The 17,636-nt window shown below is 48.0% G+C and overlaps 1 protein-coding gene across 2 annotated transcripts in view; it reads left to right on the top strand.

Annotated features, from left to right (window-relative positions):
• TDRD7 (tudor domain containing 7) overlaps nt 1-17,636 on the top strand; it is a 2,843,905-nt gene that overhangs the window by 241,864 nt on the left and 2,584,405 nt on the right. For both annotated transcript variants that reach the window (XM_069630367.1, XM_069630366.1), the window contains exon 2: nt 462-677. In XM_069630367.1, coding sequence (XP_069486468.1) covers nt 468-677 — 210 coding nt within the window. In that variant the 5' untranslated portion in view covers nt 462-467. The remainder of the gene's footprint in view (nt 1-461; nt 678-17,636) is intronic.

Here is a 17,636-nt window from a genome sequence, read left to right as displayed (position 1 = left end):
CAGATGTCAAATTTGAATATTGAGACACAACAGCAGAAGAGGAGTGTTAAATCACCCAAAATGGATATCCCAGTACCTAGAGAGCCAAGCTACCAATAAAAGTGGCATGATCCTGCATACATTGTTGTAATAAATTTAATGCACTGTGTCTATAATTTGGCAGATCCCTTTTAAGAGCTCCCCTTTTGTCTGCTTGAACTGCTGTGCATGACATACCAACCAGTCAAGTGTTTGTTCATCACCCATAGGTACAATCTTTTTAGTTTTGGTGACTTTTTGTAAAACTCCTCTTAACCAATAACTCAAATGCATGTTATTTTTGATGTTATAGTAACCTCATATTAATGCGGTTCGTAGCTAACAGTTCATGGCTGAGCTGATAATTAATTGAGTGGGACTTAACATGAACACCATTTGAAGACTGCAGTTTAACTCTTTTATGATTTTTATGCTTTCCACAGATCAAGATGTCGGAAGCTGAGAAAGAGCTTGTGTCTAAAATGCTAAGAGCTGTACTCCAGTCAAATAAAGATGGAGTGGTTTTAGATCGGCTCCAGTTTGAATATAACAGCCTGACTGGAGAACGAATACCTTTCAAGAAGTTAGGATATCCTACTTTAGAGACATACCTGAGGAGTATTCCATCTGTTGTCACAATGGAAAACGTCCGTGGAATGGTAGGGTTACATCAATTATATCCAATGCATTGTAGACATGTTTTTTTGGAGTTGTGCTTTTGGTTCAATGAAGAATAGTGTGCCAGGTTTTGAAAGTAGTCCAGTAGTAGTAACATTTTGCACATCATATGCCTGCTATATTGAATGATGTCAGAAATGGTGAAAACCATATCCCTTTTACTTTTGACCCAGAAAATAAATTGTCTTGTGTTAAGTGACAAGTGTTCTCTTTTGCAGAAAGCTTTCTTATTGCTGTAATGTGCAGATTAAAACTGTTGTATCTCAATTGTAACAAAAACAATATATATTGACCTGAAATAAAATGCAATATGCATATCAAGGGTAGTTGTATACCTTTCAATGCAATCTGAAGAATAATATGTAATTTGCTAAAGATGTATTGTAAGTAACATTGAAGTCACTTCTTCCCCATTTTCAATACACATTTTAAAAAAAAATAATTTTATTGGTTTTTGAACAACAGTGTAACTTACAGATATCAGTAATGATCCATAACAATGTGCATCAGTAGTGTCTGTCTGCATAACCTTCCTACCCCCCCCACCCAATTCCTGCCTATTTCAACAACTCCACCATATTGTATTTGCCCGTCTGCCACAAACTAAATATTGGGATCAACCATTCATTTCACAGGGGAAACTCCTGCCTTCCGGGCTACACCATGCCCTGATACCAACAAGTCTTATACCAGTTGCTTCCAGGAATCTATGGATACGCTTTGTTCATCTTGGCCATTTCGGGTCACCTCTTACCATACTGCAGCTTCCCCTCCTAGACCATTTTTGGAGGTCACTCCACCATAGGCATATCTTCAGTCTCTTGCATGCTTTCCACCCCATAGCTATCATCCGTTTCGCCAGTATGTATGCTAGGTCCTTTAATTTACTGACATAACCCGCCTGTTTCGGGCGTGCAAAAATACCTAACATGCAAGCTGCTGGGGAACCCACGGCCATTAGTATACCTGCAGAGGCCGGGGCCTCGCCGTCTCCTCCCAAAAATTCCTAATCTCTGTATACCCCCAAAACATGTGTAGAAGGTCTGCATCGATCAGACCGCATTTTGGACAAGCCTGTTCTTTCGCACTGCCAAATTTGGCAATCTTTTTTGGCATCAGATACGCTTTATGGGTGACATACAATTGGATCAATTGGAGCTTTGCGTTTCTGGGAACCTTTTAATGGTACATTAAAACTGTACCCCAGGATGTGTCTGTCAATTGTTCTTGCAAGTATGCCTCCCATCTGTGCTTGGTCTGTGCCATCGCATCCTCCGATCGTGACAAAAACAGCTCTTATAGCCGTGACACCTCATGTCCGCCCTCTCAAATGTCATACAATGTTTCTATGGTCTCATCCTCTTGTAATATCCCATCTGGGGCAGGCCATCTGCTCTGCACCTTCTGAAATAGTGCCGCACGTGTGATATATTGTCCTACATGTATTCCCATGTCCGTTACCAGTGTATTAAAATGCATCAGTTTATTTTCTTTGAAGAGGTCACCTACCGTCGCCACTCGCAGTGGTTTCCAATATTTCTGCATCTTCAATCGGAATTGTGAATTTTCACATTTTAGTGACATTAATGGCACTTAGGGAGAATATGGCAAAGCTATATTCATAAGGCGACCAGCCCTTCGCCATGTATCTATGCTCAATTTCAGCAGTAGGGGGGAGTCGGGGATGCACCGCTTAACAGTCCATATTACCTCTTTCAAGAAGAATGGGGTACACTGTGGCTGTAATAATGTGATGTCTTGGGACTGCTCATCCGACAACCACTTTGTCCATTGTAATTGAACCACCAAAAAATAAGCTTCAAAATGCGGGGCTCCAATTCCTCCCTGGGCATGCGTTTTCTGCATTTTAGCAAGGGCCATACAGCATCTCGAGCCTCTCCACAGGAAACCATGGCATATAGTGTCTAGCCTCCTGAAGAAGCTTCTTAGTATACTATATGGCACATTGGTGAAGAAATGGAGGCGCCTCGGAAGCACCACCATCTTTAGAAGCGCCACCCTCCCCATCAACGAAAGCGCCAGCTGGGCCCAGAAAACCATGGATTTTCTATTTTGTCCACTTCTTTTTTTTGCTGTTTTTTCCTGTTTTTTGAAAGTGTTCAATTTTGGGGTCATGTTAAATATCTACCCCTAAATATCTGAACGTGGTTATTTCCCATTATCAGCAGTATCGGCAACCTGTCCAAGATTATCCCTTTGTATCCTGCCAAGGGGAACAAGCACGACTTCTGGGCATTAATCGTAATACCTGATAGGGCTGCGTAACGCTCCAACACATCTACAATATACTGGAGATTAACCTCTGGATGTTGTATGTATAGGAGCATATCGTCGGCGTACCAGCGGAGCATATGGTTATTGCCATGTATAGTCGTGCTGGTGTCCTGATATACCTTACGGAGATATATCGCGAGCGGCTCCAAGGCTAGTATAAATAGCATAGGAGACCACAGGCAACCCTGCGTGGTACCTTTACTTAACTGTCATTGCTCTTAAATGCACCCTCCGGTCTTGACTCTAGCCATCGGGCTACTGTAGAGTAGCCGTGCCCGCTGTATATATATTGGTCCCATACCGAAGCCCTTCAACGCTGCTAGCAGTCATGGCCACCTGACCAAATCAAATGCTTTACCTGCATCCAGAGAAGCCACTGCATATTGACATGTACAATCCTGAGTGTAGTCTATGATATGGTGCAGCCTCCTGATATTACATGTAATATTTCTATTCGGGACATATCCAGACTGGTCTGAGTGAATACGTTTGGACATTTCTGGCTTGAGCCTATTGGCCAATAGGGCTGTAAGTATCTTCCCATCTTGAATAAGCAACGATAGAGGCTTGTAAGAACCACAGTCGTCTTCCGGTTTGTTGGGCTTCAGCAATGAGACAACTATAGATTCTCTTAGCGATGCTGGCAATATGCCTTTCTCCAACGCTTCGTTTAGCACATTGAATTCTTTACCGATATAAAACAGTGGCAACATTATTTGATTGCAGTTCAACAATTCCGGCCCAATGACTTCGATCGACTGGGTCGTCTATCAAAATTCGCCAGCTTTATAAACTTCAGCAATTGTCGCTGTGACCAATTAATTTATAACCATGGATTGACATTTCATTTTAACAACTATAATTCTATTAGTAATTTCGCAAATACCCTTGGGGATGTATTATTGCAGTTGTATGTTCTGTAGCGTTCTTCATTAAAAGGAAAAGAAAGAGGAAAAAAAAAAGGAAACTTTCACCAGCTTCCCCCTATGATCCGGGCATTACCCCCAGTGCACTGTATCATCCCCCCCGTTCTGGTACCAGTTCCATAGGGTCCTTCCCCCACTCTAAGCCATTCAAGGCTGAAGGAGATATTTGACCAGTCTTGGTTGGAAGAACATGTGTTCCTTTTCCTCCACATGCTCTAGGAATGGGCCCCAAATACGTCAGAATTTGTCTGTCCGGTTCTCTATTGCGGCCGTTAGCTTCTCCATTCCCAAAAGCTCCCAGGTCTTGACCCACCAGTGTGGAATGTGGGGACCCTCTGGTTCTTTCCAGAATTGCGCGGCGCGTAAGGCGGGCCACCCTCAGTAGTTGAGTGATTAGCTGCACTCTGGGACCAGATTGTGGATAGGATCCATCCTCAGGGGAGTCGCCCAACACCATCACTAACGGGTCCATGGGGAGGAGGGATCCACAGATGTCCTTGATTTTGGATCGAATCTCCAGCCAGAAGGACTGAATAATCGGGCAGTGCCACCATATGTGTCCCAAGTCCCTTTTAGCACCACACCCATGCCAGCAAACATCAGAGTAGTCTACATTCATGGCATGCAACCTCTGCAGCGTGAACTACCATTGATAGCATATTTTAATTGCGCATTCCCTAACAGTTGTGCATCTAGAAGACTTATGTGCTCTGTCCCAGATTCTTTGCCATGATTCAGGAGCGATCTCCCTCCCCAAGTCTTTCTCCCATGCTACCATGTAAGATACTTTTTCCTCCTCTGGGGCTATTTCTAGGAGTCGTTAGCATGTTGCCACTTTGTGGGAGCGTTGTCCTTCTGCAGCAGTTAGCTCTATGCCTGTGGGAGGCCTGATATCAGTTTTTTAACGGACGGGTTGGTGACCCAGTGCCTGAGTTTTATGTATTTAAACCTTTCGGGTTTCTGGCAGGTTAAATTTCTCCTTACATTGAATAAAGGTCAAGGGGATATTGTCGACAAATATTTCCTGCAGCCTCAAGGTCTTTGTTCCTCCAGTTACGGTATGATCTAGGATGAAGCCCTGGAGTGAAGGCAGGGTTCTGTGTGATCGGGATCATGGGGCCCAGTCCCGGGGCCAACCCCCTTAAGGCGATCTGCCTATCCCAGCATCTAAGCGTGGAGCTTGTAGTTGGGAGAAGTGGAAGTTGAAGTTGAGGGGCCCGTACTTCCTGCGGCAGGAAAGGGAGGTGGGAGAGGGGAGCCCCGGCAAATAGTTGCTCTGTCCTGCCATTTAGGGGGATCCTCTTGGATAGCCCAACCCAGGATGGGGGCGATTTGAGATGCTCGATAGTATCTTAAAATGGAGGGGAGCCCTAAGCCTCCAAGCTGCCTACTTCTGATGAGGATCCTGCGCTGAATTCTGGGTGTTTTGCGCTGCCAGATAAATCGGCATATCTCTGTCCGCAAATCTTGTAAATCCCGCTCTGGAATATGGACTGAGAGTGTCTGGAATGCATAAAGGAGTCGGGGTAACAGGGTCATTTTAACAGCTGTCATACGCCCCAGCCATGATATCTCCTGGGGAGCCCATTTTAGTAGAGACTCCTTTGCTTCTTTTATTAGCGGGGGAATATTGACCCTCACCAACCCAAAGTAATTAGGAGTTAATTGCACCCCCAAATATGTTATTTTGGAGGTTACCCACCTAAGGGAAAATGTGTTCTGTAAGGCATTTAGTACATCGGGTGTTTCAGATAAATTCAGCCCCTTTGATTTGGCCATGCTTATTGAGAAGCCCGAGATCTGCGCAAATCTATCAAGCAGGGCCATGAGCGGGGGAGACCGAGGTCTGAGCCTCTCTCAAAAAGCAGAGCACATCGTCTGCATATTCCGCGACTTTGTGATTCTGAGCCTTTACCTCGAACCCTTGGATTTCGGGATGTAGACGGATATGTTGGGCTAGTAGCTCCATTGCTAGAGCAAAGACCAGAGGTGATAGGGGACACCCCTGCCTGGTCCCTCTGCCGAGAGGTATCTGCGGAGTCCAATGAGCGTTGACTCGAATTTGGGTGGAGGGGATCCGGAAGTTGGCCAAGATCAACTTGGAGAATTGCGACCCGAAACCAAACCCCTTCAGGACTAAGTGTAGGTAGTCCCATGACATGCTGTCAAAGGCCCGATGGGCGTCTAGGGATAACAGAGAAAGAGGGCCTGATATGGAGGGGTCAGGGCTATTAGTGTTAGGCAGAAACCTGTGCAGTTCCCTCTGGGACAACTGCAAAAGATTTAAGACTACAGGTGTTTGGCAGTAAACCCACCTGGTAGCAGTCTGTACCACACAGATTCACTTGGTAGCTGTGGCTGAGCAGTCAGACTTCCCTCAAGAAGAGTTAGGCAGTATACAGAGTATTCACAATAGGTCAAGAGGACACAATAGAACAAGTAAACACTGACCAGGGCTTGGTGTAAAAGAGATATAATTATTTATTTAAAACCACATCTAGAAAAATACACAGGTACTAATAGTAAGCAATTCAAAAACACGGTCACTAAAAGATATACAATCCCTTAAAAGAATATTAGACAAGTCTTAAGTAAAGCCCCACTTATTTTCAGACAGCGATGAACGCTTAACGTAGATGGCACTCTAATGCAGAGAATAAATTGAACAGATCCCAACATTTTTTACGAACACACAAGAGAGGAAGGCAAAGTAACACCGTGAATTCAGAGTCAGTAGGCCGGATCCGCTTTAAGAGGATCAAAACGAAATGTGTCCAAGGTGTCACGGTTGCAGTGCACAAAAGTCTTGTAACGGTTTAAAAAGGAGTTGGACCAAAGAAAGGGATCAGTTAGAGGGTCAAGGCAGCCAGCCCAGTCCAGAAGGTTAAGGGGTTATTATTACCTTGTAGCAATCTTTAGAAAGGGAGGCCTGGCGGACACGGTACCTTAAAGTGGTGAGAACACTCCAGCGGGGGCAGTTGTTCCTGGCAGCGGATGCAAGTCAGTGCTTCGTCCGGGGGAAGAGAGGATCTCGTCGTGGAGGAAGACAGGAGTCCGTTGCACTGCCAGGGAAGAAACCCGCTGCGGAGTTTCTCAGGTACAAGGAGCGGTCCGTTGATTCGCGGTTCAGTGGTGAGTGGCTATCCGGCCGCCGGGGTGCTTGGCACGGGCAGTTCGACAACCGGTTTGGGGTGCAAAGAAAGAAGGTAAGCTGGTTGTGCCCACCAGTCAGGGGAAGAAGCCTCTCCAGCCGGGAGATCTTCTCTGTTGTCGGGAAGTGGTGAGTCGGTTCCGCAGGGCTCCACCGGTGGCGTCGTCGTGGTAGGTCGGCTCAGCTTCTCCCTCGTCCGATTCTCAGGTCCTTTGACGACTTCTGAAGTTCCAGTCCCCAAAGCCCTGCTTTTATGCAGCATACCCCCATTCACTCAGCCTAGCTGTCAATCAACACTTGGGCCAATCACACAAGAGTGCGACTTGAGTTACCAAGGTAACTCAGTCCAGGGTGCCTAAACCCCCTCCTATACCCCCTGTGGTACCCAGACAGAGTGGCACCACTTTTGGAGGCTTCTGTGGAGAAGCCCGCCAAAAAGTGGAACAAAGGGCTCGACTTGGGTTGGAGTCACAGAAGAGAACACTAATGCCATTTTAGAATCGAGTCCTGACAAAAAATACCAACCGGCGAATTAATATTAATTAAATAAACCGGCGGTATGTTCGAGGCTATGAGAATTAAATAATTAAAGTTGGTAGCCTCGAACAATGGGAAAATCCCATAGGGAAATATTTGCGGTCGAATATAAAAAGTAGTTTCTACTGCCACCAGCCAAAACTCGATCAGGGAGGACGGAGACGTGCCCCCTCGACTAACAGACCCCGGGGCAATCGAATTGCCCTGACCAGTACGTCCACAATATGATGGTTTGTACTGGTTTCTGTTAATAATTTGGGACTAGTAAAGCCAATGGTGACTTTACATGCCCTGGGAGACAGTAGTCAGTCCCAGGGTATGGAGTCTATGGTGGGGTGTCACTATGACATCCCTGTGTTACTGCACAGAGGGTGCTGTGTAACACGCATAGTAAAAACACATGAGACCCTATGGAGTAAAGGGCCCCATAGCCCATAAAACACATAAACAGTCAAAGGAACACCATAAATCATGTCCAAGAGTGGGAGAAAGAGTCTCACTCTTGGCAGGAGAAAAAAAACAAACTCCAGAAATCCAGCAAAGCTGCTGGGGGACTCACTAGGTTAGGAAATTCACCCTAAAGAGAGAATTCTCCCTTACAGTTAGATCTATTGCTCTCCGAATGTTACCATGGGTCGACCGGCCCTGAATAAAGCCTGTCTGATCTCTGTCTATTAATGTAGGTAATACCTCCCCCAGACGACGCGCTATGATTTTACTGAACAGCTTGGCGTCAGTATTGAGCAAGGCTATGGGCCGATAGGAAGCACAATCTGCCGGATCTTTTCCAGGTTTTAGAATTAGGGTAGTGTATGATTCGGCCATAGATTGTGTAACCGATCCCTATTCCCATAGAATGTTGAATAGTTTTGTGAGATGCGGTGTGAGTTCTTTTGCGAAGGTTTTATAGAATATATTTGTGAATCCGTCTGGGCCCGGAGCCTTGCCAATATCGAGGGTTTTGATGACAAATTCCACTTCCTCCCCCGATATTGGAGCCTCTAAGGTTTCCATTAGGGATTGGGGTAGCTGTGGGAGCTCCGCTTTATCTATAAACTTTTTAGTGATCTGCGGGTCCCCCACATGTGGGGTCGCATGTTCCTTGAAAAATTCTTCTATGATGCGGCACTTGCCCTCCTCAGAGTATGTGCCTTTGCCTGATTTGTCTCTCAGAAAGTATATTCTGTTTTGTTTGGTCTGCTTACCTAATTTGGCCGCTAGTAATCTGTTCGCTTTGTTTCCTTTTGTGTAAAAAAATTGTTTGGTGCGCATCATACCATAGGCCGCCCTCCCCATGTGATGCACTTCCAGTGCTTTTTTAGCCGTCCTCAGGTCTCTTAATGAGCGCCGAGAGGGTTTCTTCTTGTGTGCCCCTTCAAGTCTGAGAACTTCCCCCTCTAATTGCTCTCGCAACAGTTTCCTAGCTCTCCCGCGTTGTGCTGCCTGTTTTATTAGATGGACCCCGAGTACCGCTTTACCTGCTTCCCAAATTGTCTCCCAGCCCACCTCCCCCGTGTCATTTTTGCTGTAATATAACTCCATACTTTCTCTAATGTGAGCACGAATCATTGGATCGTCTAGTAGAAAATCATTTAGCCTCCAGGAGGGGTTTCATGGGGGGGGGTTGTTCGGGGGACAACAAGACCGGGGAGTGGTCCGCTAATGCCTCTGGAGTATTTCTACCTCCAATACATTTTGATTCAACGAGTCAGCTATAAAAAACATATCCAGTCTTGAGAATCCCTCATGTACTGCTGAAAAGTATGTGTAATTCTTTTTGTCCTGATGACAGTATCTCCACACCTCGATCAAAGAATGATCTTTCAACGCGGAGATGAGAGCCTTGAAGTTGTTCCCATCATTTACTGTTGGTGGTAGTGTTTTGTCAACCAAGGGGTTGATTACAGCATTAAAATCTCCTCCTAGAATCACCTCCCCCTCGGCATGGTCAAATAACGCTTTAGACAACTTCGTGAAGAACTGGATTTGATTAGTGTTTGGGTCATAGATGGAGACCAGGGTGACTTTGCGGCCGTCTAGTGTGGCGTTAACCAGCAAAAACCTCCCTTCCTCATCTCGGACCTCTCCGTGGGACTTTAAAGAGATCCCCTTGCGCACCAAAATGGCAACCCCTCGCTTCTTCAGACCGCTTGATGCAAATAATCTGATGGGATAAAGTCTATCATTTAGGCGGAATTCATCCGCCGGTCGTAGGTGGGTCTCTTGGAGAAACAGAAAAGAGGCATCTAAGGACTTCAGTCTGTGGAGGAGTGCTTTACGTTTCAAGGGGGAATTCAAACCTTGCACATTGAGTGATATGAATTTATAGCTAGGGGTTGCCATGGTACGGTCGCTCAGGTTTCTGCCCCAAGTTGAGTCTCCCGGCCAGCGCCGGAGTGAGATACTTTCTTAGGTTGAATACTGCGGTGCAACCGGAATGAGGGCTGTGGTGAAACAAAACATAATCTCTCTCTGCCCGCGTCAGAGTTGAGAAATACATAAAAAACAAAAAAAACTCAAAAAGGAACTTATAATAAAGGCAGATAATACTAGTTAAGCTAGTTGTTTCCATCAAAAATTGTAGCGTTCTTAGTCCCCAAGGTAATTTAAACCAAGTACAAACTATGTCGGGCGCCATCCAATCCGGCGCCCAAGTCGGCTTCTAACACAGAATTTCCAATGCCCAAAATCAAACTAAACAAGGGTTCGGAGGTAACAAGTGAGTGCCGTAGGTAATCTGAACTTTAATATTGAGGGATTGGTCCCTTGCTGCTGTCTTATTTTAGGTCTCAGGTGAAACGTTCTTAGGTATCATTCAGGTGCAGAGAGGGAATCGTCCAGTGCTATCTATGATCCCCCCACTCCACCGACAAGTCTCCCTCATCGGGTCATGGCAGGGATCAGGTGATCTCCCAGCGGCGTGCCGTCTCCCGAATGAAAGTGAAAATTGGACTTCTTGCCTTTAACCTGTACAGATCGCAGCCCAACTTTTCTCTTCCGACGATGCTGGAGATGGAGCCTCCTCGGAGGCTTTAGTTGTTTTCCTTAACTCAGGTTCTCCGCTCGGGACTATAGAGGGCTGTAGCCTGCGACGTGATCTCCCCCGCCCAGACTTCGGCGCCGGACGTGAGACGGAGCCATTCTCCTCCTGGGACCGTGGGTTGTGGTCCACGTCGTTGGGTGTCCCCTCCATCAGGCTTTTCGCTTCTTCCTCCAAGGAGATTATGTGGTGTTGATTGTGGAGTTCGAACATCAGCTTGCACAGAAACCCCCAGCGATAACGGATCTTCCGGTCTCTCAACCAGGCTGTCACTCTTTGCCGGCGCCGTCTGCGTGCCAAGGTGTATGGGGCTAGATCCTGAAGTAGTTGTATCTCTGTGTCCTGAAATCGAATGATGTCTTCCTTCTGGCGGTAGAAATGCACCCGGGTGAGCACATCTGGAGGTAAGTTTTTCCTCATCTGAGCTGAAGAATACACTCGGTGAGTTCTGTCCAATTTTAAATCTTCTTTTGGTGGCAACTCCAAAAGGGCCCTAAAGAGCGTCTCAATGTAATCCGCGAGGTCATGGTCGGGAATCTTCCGGGGCACCCCACGGAGGCGTACGTTGTTTCGTCTCGACCTATTTTCCAAATCAGCCTGTTTTGCCCAAATGTTCTCTAGATGCTCCTCAATGACCTTTACTCTTCCCGCCAAGGCTTCAGTGTCATGGGATTGCACACAGGTAACGTTCTCCAGGTCATTAACTCTAGATTCCAGCCCCCCAAGGTGGGATGTAATGTCTGCCAGCGACTGGGCCAGGGATTCTTTGGAGGTTTTGAACTCCTTAATTTCCTGGGTGATGTCTTGCTTAAAGGACTTAAACATACCCTCCAAATCCTCCCTGAACACAGCCATGTTGGTGATCAAATCCGGGGCTGAAGCCGGAATAGTGTCAGTGTGGCAGTGTTCGTGGTGGGTGGATCTCCAGGCTGTGGCGTTAGATAGGCTTGTATGCTGTGTATTTTCTTTTTAACCTCTGTTTTGGGCATGCCCTGGTGGTGCTGCAGATGTCGGTTGCTTGGCTTCACGGGGCAATCCAAAGTGCCCGAGGAGAGGGATATGCGGGAGCTCGAGGCCTGTGCTTTATTGTTCTTATGAGCTGTTAGATAATGCGTGCAGGCTCAGTTATGTAAAGTAGGATCCAATCCTTGCCGTTGGGTCACCCTTTAAGACTCTCTTCTTGATAGTGGAGCTTTCACCGTCGCTAAGCCCAGTCTCAACACCGTATCCCGGGGCTCCCGCACACCCCCAGGCTGTGTTTATCCGTGGCTCTTCAAGGCTCTTTACATGTCCAGGCTACTTTCTGTGTATGTTGTTAGGCTCCCATGGGGGTCGTGTGGATCCACCCTATTCCTCTGCAGATTTTAGGAAGCAGAGTGGGCCTCCCATTACTCCGGGCTATGGATCTCAACCTCTCGGGGGAGGTGCTGCAAGAAAATCGGGGCTGATGAAGCAGTGTGGGCCCTTCTCAGCGGAGCCCTCTGCCACTCACGCTGCCCAGAATGTAGCTCCCAGGGGGCGGCACGGCAGGCGCAGCGTTGCCTTTAGAACCTGAGGGCCAGTGAGACAGCCTCTCCCTCCAGCGGAGTATCCTCTCTTCGGCCTGCGTGAGCGGGGATCCCTCCGAGTTCTACCAGCAAATCCCTGCGCTGCCCCGAGTAGAGCTCCCAGGGGCGGGTGGGGCAGACGCCGCTTTGTTGCTGGGGCCTGAGGCCGTAGGGACTTACTTGTAGGCCTGCGTTCTTCTCCCGTCTGTCAGCTGGGGGGGTCCACGGCAGCTCGGCCAGATTCGCCCATTGAGGCCCTGAGCGGACCTCCCAGGGGCCGACAGGCCCGGCGCTGCGGTGATGCTGGGGGCCGGATGGACGGCAAAGAACCCCTCTCCTCTCCGACGATCTTCCGAAGTCAGCCGGGGGGGCCGGTTGATTATACATTTTCCCCGTCGTCTCGCGGGGTAGGAACCCCCGGATGTCGCCGTCCACCTCCCGTGCCGCCCCGAGCCAAACTCCTAAGGGCGGTAAGGGCCTATTGCCGCAGTGTTGATGGGACCGAAGAGACAGTGAGCTCTCCCCGCCGGGGCTCCGCTACAGCCGGTTAGTTTCTTTCACCTCAGGTACAGCGTACTTGCAGGGCTCTTCATCATCTGCATGCCCAATCCTCCATCGATACTCATTTGTCGCTGAAACCGGTGCCATCCAGAAGGGTCCCGACTCCGACACGGCTCGAGTGAGGGATCCCCTCTCGAGGGTTGCTCGAGATGGCGCGCTCCGCCATTTTGGGCTTTCCTGGTGTTGGGATCCGCAGCTCCGAAAGTGCTCTAAATGAGAAGCTTCAGACTTCCAAACCCTCCAACAGCCTCAACAGCATATCTTTTTTGTTCCATATTCATGTGGGGTGAAAATTCTTCGTATAAACGGGCCAAATTGGTTGACTTGGGCGCATCGGAGCAGAGCTCAGAGGAGACACGACCGCATGGTGTGCTGCCTAGCCACGCCTCCTTTCTTTTCGTTTAGCATTTGTAACAATGGGGGTACTACATCTGCCCCCAGAGCTTTTCCTGTCGGCAACCCTCGTATGGTAGATTCCAGTTCCTCTGCCGTTATCAGTGCTTCCAGGCTCCATACTGCCTCTGCCTCTAATTTGGGGAGCTCATTCTGTTCCATTGCTTCATCGATCTGATTGTTGCGTTATCTACGTCTCTGTATATCGCGCCTTATAATAATCATAAAAACATTTATTTATGCCTTCCTGTGTCGTGTATGCAACTCGATTACTCCCTTTGACCTTCCGTGTTAAGTCCTTCTTAAACTCCCTCTTAGAAAGCCAGGCTAACAGACGTCCCAGTTTATCTCCTTCTGCATGTTGCTGTTCTATGTATTTACTGTAATTCAAATTCCCCAGCCTGTCCCAATGATCCAAACATTCTTGCTGCAGTTGGGGTTTCTCCCATACCCTCTCCGCGGTTGTATCTGCCGTGCTGCCCAGGGCCTCTTATTTGGCCTCCACACTGTCCAAATCCCTCTCTACTGTGGCTTGCGTTACCCCGGCCGTAGCCATCGCTATTCCCTTAATCACCACTTTAAATGCTTCCCACGGTGTGGCAGCTGACTGTACACTTCCTGTATTATTCCTGAAATAATCTTTAACCCCCTCCCTTAAGCGTTCTCTAAATATCAAGTGAGTCACTTCTCAGTTTCCAAGTTGGGATGCGTGCCCTCTGAGGGGAGTACTGCCATGTGACCAATAAGGGGGCATGATCTGACAATACCTGTGCTTTATGTTCCGCCGCTGTAAACTCTCCCAGTGTCTCCTCCCCATAAAGAAAAAATCTAATCTAGTGTATAAGTCTTTTGGGGCTCTGTAGTGTGAATATCCCTGAGCCTGCGGGTGTAGGGCTCGCCATATATCTGACAACGTAAATGCTCGCAGTATGGTATTTAATACTTTGGCCGCTGTGGCAGGGTGTGCCAACCCGTCATCTGATCTATCCAATTTAGGGTTCAGAGTGCAATTAAAGTCACCACCCCATATCAGTGTGCCATCCCTATATTTGACCAGGTGAGAGTACAATGACCTAAAGTATCCTGCCGTTCCTTGATTTGGCGCATACGTATTAATAATACAAAGCTCCCTCCTTTCCATCATTCCCTGCACTATAATCATTCTGTCCTCCACGTCTGTATAGGTCTTCAGAACTTTGAACGGGACTGACTGCGCCACCCATATTAAAACCCCTCTTGCAAATGCAGAGTATGACGAGCCCAGGGGCCGCCGTCTCCATTGTCTTGCTAATGTTGCTTGTCTATTGTCCGTTCAGTGCGTTTCTTGGAGTGCTAGATTTATTTTATGGTGCCTTAAAAATTCCATGACCCCATTTTGTTTAATAAAGCTATTGAGCTCTCTGACATTCCACAAAACTATTTTAAGTTCCCCATCCCAGGTTAGTGAACAAGTTTGAATTGACAGTCTGGTATGCAGAATATACTTCATGTACGTGGTTCCATAGGCTAACTTCCCCTTAACAGCCCCAACACCCATCCCTCGCTTCCCCCCAATAGTTGCCCAGTTCGATACCTGGTGCTCAGGCATTCCTGCTTCTTACACCTGCCTTGGTCTATATTCCGACAGGAGTGCAGCAGGTGGATACTCCAAACAAAAAAATGGTACCCGTGGACTAATCCACACGTGGGCATATGACGTCCTCCTACGGAGTGTTCCCAATTGGGTCCCACTGTAAGCTCCTGTGTCGCACACAATAATAATGCCTGAATGTATCGATAACAGGATGCCTCACATTGTTAGCAGGCGTCATCTGCTAATTGTATCTCATCCGATCTCGCCTGCATTCTTCAGTCCACGTCGCCTTCGGTGGTGGGCGGGTGCTTTGTCCCGGTCGGTGCATTTTCCGTATCCATCCATTTATGCGCCTCATCAGGATTGTCAAAGAAGACACTTCTGCCTTTGTGTATCACTTTCAACTTCACCGGTTAGAGTAGCATGTACTTGAAGTTACCTTCGCTTAGCCTCCTCTTGAATGACGTAAAGTTCATTCTTTGGCGTTGCGCCTGATGGGTGTAATCCGGATATGCTGTAATATTCGCGTTTTGTAACGTGCCCCCCTTCGGGAAAGGTTCCTGGATTTTTTCTCTGTCTTAATAATTCAGAATACGGGCTATTATTGGTCATGGTGGGGCTCCTGGTGGCGGTCTTCTTGTCAGGGATCTCTGTGTCCTTTCCACTGTGAAGCCCTGAGTGAGGTTACCTGGACCAATTTCGTGAAGCAGCATGTTTTCAATAAAGTTGGTGGGATTGGTGCCTTCCTTGCCTTATGACAGTCTGATTATGCGTACGTTATTGCGCCTGGCTCATCCCTCAGCATCCTCAACGCTTCCTTCTAAGTTCTGCACTTGCTGTTGCAGGAATTTGATCTTCCTGGATGTATCTTTAACACTGGCGGCCTGTGTTGCAACTTCTTTCTCAAGTACCCCTGTGCGTTCTGCAAGTGACCGAACATCTTGCCGTAGGAGGAGTACATCCAGACGAATCACACTGGTATCCAAAATGGATGCCATCTTCAACGCTGCAAAGTCCTCCAGTACCTGTCGGTTACTTGCTCTTCCTTCGGGGACGAGGCGCTAACGCCGCTGCTGGGTCTGTAGGTCTGGTAAAGTTGTCCAGTGTGGGTTGTCGTATTTTACTTTTCTGAGACTTAGATTCCATAATTGTTCTCATCAATTGTTGTCCTGTCACCTACAGGGCCACCTCATACGTGTACGCTTTCCCTTGGTCATCTGCCAGTTTGGCAAGGGTTACACGCTGTGCGCCCAAGGTCGAACGTTAGCTTGGAGACGCACCTCTGCCCACTCCCACTAGGTGGCTCGTTTCTGCCCTCTGGGGTCTTATCGTTCCAGCGACTTCCTGGTTGCGGGTGCTCTCTATACGGATGTTGTGTCCCAAACTTCCCTTGTCATGCTTATGTTAAAGGCCAGGCAGCTCCTGAATGTCTGTTCGTACGTTCTACTGTCTTTGTGAGCCAATACTATAGTGGTTTTGTGCTTCTTAAATTCGGCTCCCATACACTGCTGTTATTCACCAAGGGCTTCTGTCTTTACTGTTATCAGTTATTTCCTTAGACTTCTGATGTGCTACCGGTGCCCGGCTACCTCAAGCACCTTTGCACGTCTTCAAGTAACGCCTCCTGAGCAGGCAAGGAGCTAACCTGTGCTGACTCTACTTCCGGTGCTTGGGCTAGGTTGTGCCTGGCGGTTCTGGCAGATGCCTCGTGTTATTCCATAGTCCGTGCAGCCCTCTTTTAGGCCGTTTATATATAGTTGCGGCTGACTCAGCCTGTCGTGTGCCTTAATGGCCGGAGCACGCTTGTTTGCTTCATCTGTTTATGATGGGAGGAGGCCATACCCTATCCATAATGCCTTATTCCTGCTTCCTTTCTGGTCGTTTTTCTTTCTTCTGCAGCAAGCCTTAACCATTCAGTATTGCCTCTTGCAGACGGTCCGTAGGCCCAATCCAGGTCAGTTTGTATTATTGAATTATGTACATCTTACTGATTTGTAACCCAGCTAGTCATTCCACCTACTGGCCGGTAGCTAGGCTCCACCTCAGCATGTTTCTCAGCTTCTGCCGGCCTGTCGGGAACTGCAATTGCTTACGTATGTGCTCCTGCCTTGGGAAACTGCCAGCATTCGATCTCCTATGCTGCGGTGCTGCCCTTCCCTTTGTGACAATCTTTCCATATGTTAAAGGTTTTCTCCTTAACGTCTCGGCATCTCTTGTAGCACCGCTGCTTGTGAACTCCAGTAGAAACTGGCAACTAGTCTTCAGTATCGCTTCTGTTATTACAGCTGTGCTTGCATCTGTTATTACAGCTGTGCTGCTGTCAGCAATCCCCTCTTACACGTAGGTCTGTGTCCATGTAGATGGTCCACACTGCGAACTGTGCAATTATGTATCCATACAGGATAATGTGTCTCGCCTATGTTGCTTCTAAGGGCGGACCCTAGAGGGAGCCTGTCTTTCGTTCCGCCTCCTCCGTGCACGTCCAAAGCTTGCTACCTTGTAGCCGCTTTTGTTTATATGGGCGGACTGCACTGGGAACTGTATGTCGGCGTGTTCTTTCGGATTAATGGCCCCTATTTGCCATAGCAGTTCTTTCTCCCTCTACCCGCGTGCGGAGGGCGAACCTTGGAGGGAGCCGGCTTCAGTTTCCTCACCTCGATCAGGGTCAGAGTCTGCTGTGCCGCTGCGGCTGTCTTTGTGTGAGAAGCTCCGCAACACGGGCGGACCTCAGTGGGTGCAATCAGCTCCTCTCTGCTGTGTCGCTTCTGCATCTCCTGCAGATTATGCTGTAATTATTCTCAGCTCCTCCTGTCCTCTCTGCTCAAGCCAACCTCGGTTAGCGCCAGTCACAGTGCCCGCTCCAACCTGATTTTAGGTGACCTGACTCCGTCATCCGGATATGTTCACTTTCCTTTGA

Source organism: Ambystoma mexicanum, chromosome 6q (genome assembly GCF_040938575.1).
Source record: "Ambystoma mexicanum isolate Mex_15411 chromosome 6q, UKY_AmexF1_1, whole genome shotgun sequence".
NCBI classification, from domain to species: domain Eukaryota; kingdom Metazoa; phylum Chordata; class Amphibia; order Caudata; family Ambystomatidae; genus Ambystoma; species Ambystoma mexicanum.
The sequence above is the reverse complement of the archived record's forward strand: the minus strand, read 5'-3'. Positions and strand labels throughout refer to the sequence as shown.